This window comes from Chaetura pelagica, unplaced genomic scaffold (assembly GCF_000747805.2).
Source record: "Chaetura pelagica isolate M959 unplaced genomic scaffold, ChaPel_1.0 scaffold294, whole genome shotgun sequence".
NCBI classification, from domain to species: domain Eukaryota; kingdom Metazoa; phylum Chordata; class Aves; order Apodiformes; family Apodidae; genus Chaetura; species Chaetura pelagica.
In genome coordinates this window covers 1,080,550-1,085,308 of record NW_009953068.1, presented here as the reverse complement: position 1 = coordinate 1,085,308, position 4,759 = coordinate 1,080,550, and the positions used below count along the sequence as shown (strand labels likewise).

Sequence of the window (4,759 nt, the reverse complement as noted above, 5' to 3'; positions counted from 1 at the left end):
TCCTCCACCTCCGGGCCACCCCGCAGCCTCTCTGCCCGCTCCCCATCCAGGGCCTGGCAGGCTGCATCCCCCTTGTACCGCTCGTCCGACAGCTCCGCCGTCAGCTCCATGATCTGGGGGACAACAGCAGCAGGGTGGCTGGGGGGCCCCGGCCCCTGATTACACCCCTCTGGCAGCTGCCTGTGCTTAAGGGACGTGGTAAGTGCAGCCCATCACCGGCCAGTGTCACCAGTGGGAACCCATCGGGCTCCCACCAGCAGTGCCCAGTAAGGAGCAGGTGCAGCTGGAGCCTGGGGCTGCAGCCCTCCCGTGGGGTGGCGAGGCAGCTCCTGCCGTGGCTGCACAGCTGGCACCTGCAGTGCACTGCCTGCACTCAGCTGCCTGCACTGCAGGGTGGCCTCAGCACATTTCCACCCCATTCAAGCTGGTAAGCATCGCATTTCATTTGAAACCACAGGCAGAGGAATGAAGAGGGGGAATGTTGGTCTGGAGAATTCATTCCCTTTCCAGCATGGGGAGGGGTACACAGCCCATCCTGCCCAGCCTGCACTCTGCTGGTGCCTTGGCAGCAGCTCCCTGCCCAGCCCCCTGCCGAGCCCTTCCTGCTCCGTTGGAACTGACGGTCCTGTTTATCCCCAAATGGCTTCATTTCCAACTCAAACAACCGAGGCAGTGACAGGGGCTTTTTTTCAGGCACTACCTTGCTCTCCAGCTTCTCTGCAGTCTGCCTGAGCTCACTGCATGCCTGCTCCGATTTTTCCAGCTTCCTTCTCAGTGCTGCCAGCTCCTCCTAGGGAAGATTGCAAAACAACACACATGCAGAGCTCCAGCATCCTCAGCTGATTTATGAAAATCTCATTTTCTGTTAAAAATAAGTGGGAGAGACATAGCTGCCTTATTAATAAAATTTACCAGCCAACTTTGAAGGCTGCTCACTGCAAATTGCTGAGACTACAGCTCCTGACATGAATTTCATGGGAGGGAATGTCAGCTTTGGTGTATGTACAGAGCACGTTTCATGAGACTGAAGCAAACCTCAAAAGCCCAAGATGAGCAGCCAAATGTCTGAATTCTGCTCATGGAGCATTGCTGGGGCCCTGGCAGGGAATCACAGGGAAGCTGCAAAGGCACATTGTTTTCTGTGATTCCTTTTCAGGCAGCCTGGCTGTCACAGCAGAGAGAGCTGCTCGCTGCAGCCTTGTCCTGCTTTGATGTCCAACACTGAGCAGAAGCAGAACGTGCTGAGTTGGAATAAAAGCAGAGGTTAAGGGGTGATGGGGCCTGATGGATCCCAGGCAGGTTTGGAGAGAGAAACAGAGGCTTGGGCAGCTTTTATTTTGTCTGAACCAGCCTGAAAATGTCTTGTTAAACCCTCGCTAAGGCAAGAGGAGGAGCAGGATGCCAAGGAAGACAGACTAAGAATTTAGCACAGGTCTCAGATGATGCAGAGGGGCCAAAGGTGCCTTTCCTGGGCCAGCAAATGCCCATTAACATGTCCCATCACAAGTGGCAGCACAGATGGAAGGCAGCACTGCGCTAGTGACAGCAGAGAGCAGAGTCCCCTGCATCAAGGACAAGTTTGGCTGCTCATCTCATCCATCATCCCACAGACTGGTGTGGGGCACCCGTCCCCAAGGGGCTCAGCTCAGCAGCCCCAGCCCCAGGGAGCTCACAGGGAGCTTGGGAGTGCAGAGAGGCAGCCCTGGGGATGGGGCTTTTGCCGTGGGGACACAACGCATTTGCTACTGTCCCTCTAAGGAAAGAGAGGAGGTATTTCTCCCTTCACAGCTCTGCAAAACATACCACTTGGGGAAAAAAAATGTGGTGCTAAGAACCGTTGATGACTTCTGGATGGTCAGAAAAACACATCTGCCTTGGCAGAGAGATGCTTCCAATCTGAGTGACCCAGCAGACAGAGCCCCTGAAGCATCCCACCCCACCCCATCCCATCCCTTGGTACTTACCTCCTTTGCACGGAGCTGCTCCTCCCCGAGGTTGACACTGAGCAAGGGCCGCACACGGCTCAGCAGCTGCCACCAGGGCCAGAGTCTGACTGCCTGGAAGACCACCAGGTTCTTCTGGACACAGCGGATGGCCAGGCGTTGGATCTGTGGGGAGACACAGCTGGCAGTGCCCCTTGCCCAGCCGTGATCAAGCCCACCAGGAAGGACCAAGCTGGGGCACTGGGCTGGAGAGGAGTGAGATTGTGGAGGAGCTCTGTACCACATGGGATGGCAAAGTAAGTATCTTTCAATGGAGCAGCCTGTTCTGCTCAAAGAGCTGTAATTTGGGTGCTCTGGGCTGTTTCACAGCAGCACTGACCCTTTGCAGCAGCCTGAGCCTGTGGTTTGGTGGGCACAGGGTGTCCATGACCCACAGGATGGATACCTTCAACCTCTTGAACTTCTGACGGCTGAGGAAGCCCTTGCAAGCAGCCTGGAGCAGGGTCATCTTCTGGGCTATCAGCTTGTCACGCTGCTTCTCCAGTCTGAACATGACCCCTGACTTCAGGAAAACCTGACAGCAAGAAGCAGAGGTCACACACCCACAGGATGGGGTCTGAAACCTGCCCACTTCCCACCTGTTGGTTTACAACAGGAAAAACAAAATTAACCACATCGGTTTCTTTAACTGGACTTGTCTGGAACATCTCATAAATGATAGATGCCAGTGATGTCACTGAGTTTAGCTCAGTATCGATCTCTCAGAGTGCAGGATGTCTCTCAGCCACTGCTGGGTGAAGCTCTGGTGAGATGGAACCCATGGCTCCCCACTGTTGTGCCCCATTTGCATAGGATGCAGCTTTAGCACAGAGGGAGCTGCACCCCTGCAGCCACTGGCACCCTTAAAGGGCTGCATTTTCAAGGTGCCAAACTGAATAAAAGAATAATTCCAAGGAAGCTCACTTTCTTGAGATAATGCTCTGATTGCTCCACCACCTATTTGATTGTCTCATTAATGTCTGCATTAACTTCACAAGGTGGTGAGTTTCAGAAGCTGGTACAAAATCAATGCTGAAAGCGACAGCAAAACTAACTCCTCTCTAACGAGCTGCGGCTGGAGCTGCTATCACACTATTGATTAAGTACAAGGGCTTCATAGAAGAGATAATTGCAAATTGCATCGTGCAGGATGAAAGAAAGTTAGTTTGCTCCACAGAACCACTTCACAAATTCTTTCTTTATAGACTCCCAGAGTGGAAGGCACATGCAAAATTATATTTTCTTGGAGATTGTTGCACTTCTGATGTTCGAACGTTGCTGTGGCAATTCCTGCAGCTGCCCAGCTGAGCAGGGGGTTAACCCCAGCCCACCAAATCCACCAGCTGCTCATGAGACATCAAAGGCAATAAGGCAGGGGCCAGATTGGTGTAATTAAGTAGACAGTTTACCCAGGGAAGTGCTTTCCAATGGGAATTCCAATTCCCGATTTCCAATGGGAACCTTCTGCTTTGATTTGCAGTGAGACTTGGTTTTCTGGCCCACCTGGGCACTGCGGGGAGCAGCAGAGGGGGGGGCTTTGTCCCCAGGGTGGGAAGCCTGGGGCAGCTGCAGTGCTCAGTGGGGTCCAGAGGCACCAAGAGCAACAGGGAAGCTGAGACTAGAGCTGTCCTACCTGGCTGCGTCCTACGGCAACGCTCTTCTTCTCCAGATCCAGCACCTGCAAGAGCTCCTCTATGGCCTGCGGGGAAGGAGCACATTGCCCAGCTGCTCAGAAAACATTTACACCCTGGGATGAACCTGCTGAAATGGGGTGCAGAGACCCCTGGTCCCTTCAGGCACCTAATAAGGGTGACCCAGCTGTGCTCTGGCTTCCCCCTGCCCATGCCCAAGGTGCACTGTGGGGACAGGAGCCAGGCACAGGGCTGCACGGGACCATCCCATCCCATCCCACTCCATCCCACCCCCTCAACGGGGCCTCTGCCTCCTTACAGCTTTTCACAACGATATTGACCTTTTCTGTCTGTCAGACGTGTCATATTAAATCCCAAGGTCCTAACTGCATTTGCACACCCTGGCTGGCAGTTGGAACAACACAGCACGTGCCTGAGTTTAATTCATCTCCTCTTGGCTCTTCTCAGCTCTCTGTGTTTTTCTGTCTGTTCCAGGGATAGGGCTGGTTCTCTCCTAGTCTTTTTCTACAATTTTTTTAATGAAACAAATAAACCTGGCAGATATCCACCTTCCTTTCTGAGCTCCTTCAAATTTCAAGCTTTGAGGGGCGAGGTGAGAAGCCACCCTGCTGCTTTACCGGTGTCTGAAGGCAGGGGATGCCCCATCCCCAGGGACCCTCTCCATGGGCTCCTTGCTCTGATGGATTCCTTGGGAACACTACCTGGCTTGTCCTCAGCCAGCTAGTTTTTTGGGGAGCTGGGGTGAAGCATGGGGTACAGCCAGGCTGGAGCAATGCATGGATCCTCCACACATGCCCCTGGCCCTGCTGTTTGTGCCCTACAAAACCAGAGCTGGCAGGCACAGGCAGAGCACAGAGTGCTCAGTCAGCAGGGCTCTCACAGCCCTTCCCTCTGGAGCATTAAACAGTAGCAATAAGAGGCTTCATTTCCATGCTGATTTTCCAAGCCCTCTCCACGGTGCAATAACGTTGGGAAACGCAGCCCACGCCAGGCGTGTTTATTGCCTCTGCAAAAACAGTCCCTGGGGGGAGAAGCTCCGGGGCCAAGAGCTGAGCTCGGCTGCACTGCCAGGAGCAGCCACACCGGCTGCTGGAGGACCCGAGTCCCCCGGGCCCCGGGGGAAGA

General features: G+C 54.2%; 1 protein-coding gene across 1 annotated transcript in view; it reads right to left on the bottom strand.

Annotated features, from left to right (window-relative positions):
- Positions 1 to 4,759, bottom strand: part of MYO18B (myosin XVIIIB) — a 73,143-nt gene that overhangs the window by 33,802 nt on the left and 34,582 nt on the right. The window contains exons 23-27 of the mRNA XM_009996859.1: positions 3,616 to 3,681; positions 2,389 to 2,517; positions 1,965 to 2,108; positions 701 to 790; positions 9 to 113 (exon numbers count right to left, since the gene is read on the bottom strand). Of these exons, the coding sequence (XP_009995161.1) occupies positions 9 to 113; positions 701 to 790; positions 1,965 to 2,108; positions 2,389 to 2,517; positions 3,616 to 3,681 (534 nt within the window). The remainder of the gene's footprint in view (positions 1 to 8; positions 114 to 700; positions 791 to 1,964; positions 2,109 to 2,388; positions 2,518 to 3,615; positions 3,682 to 4,759) is intronic.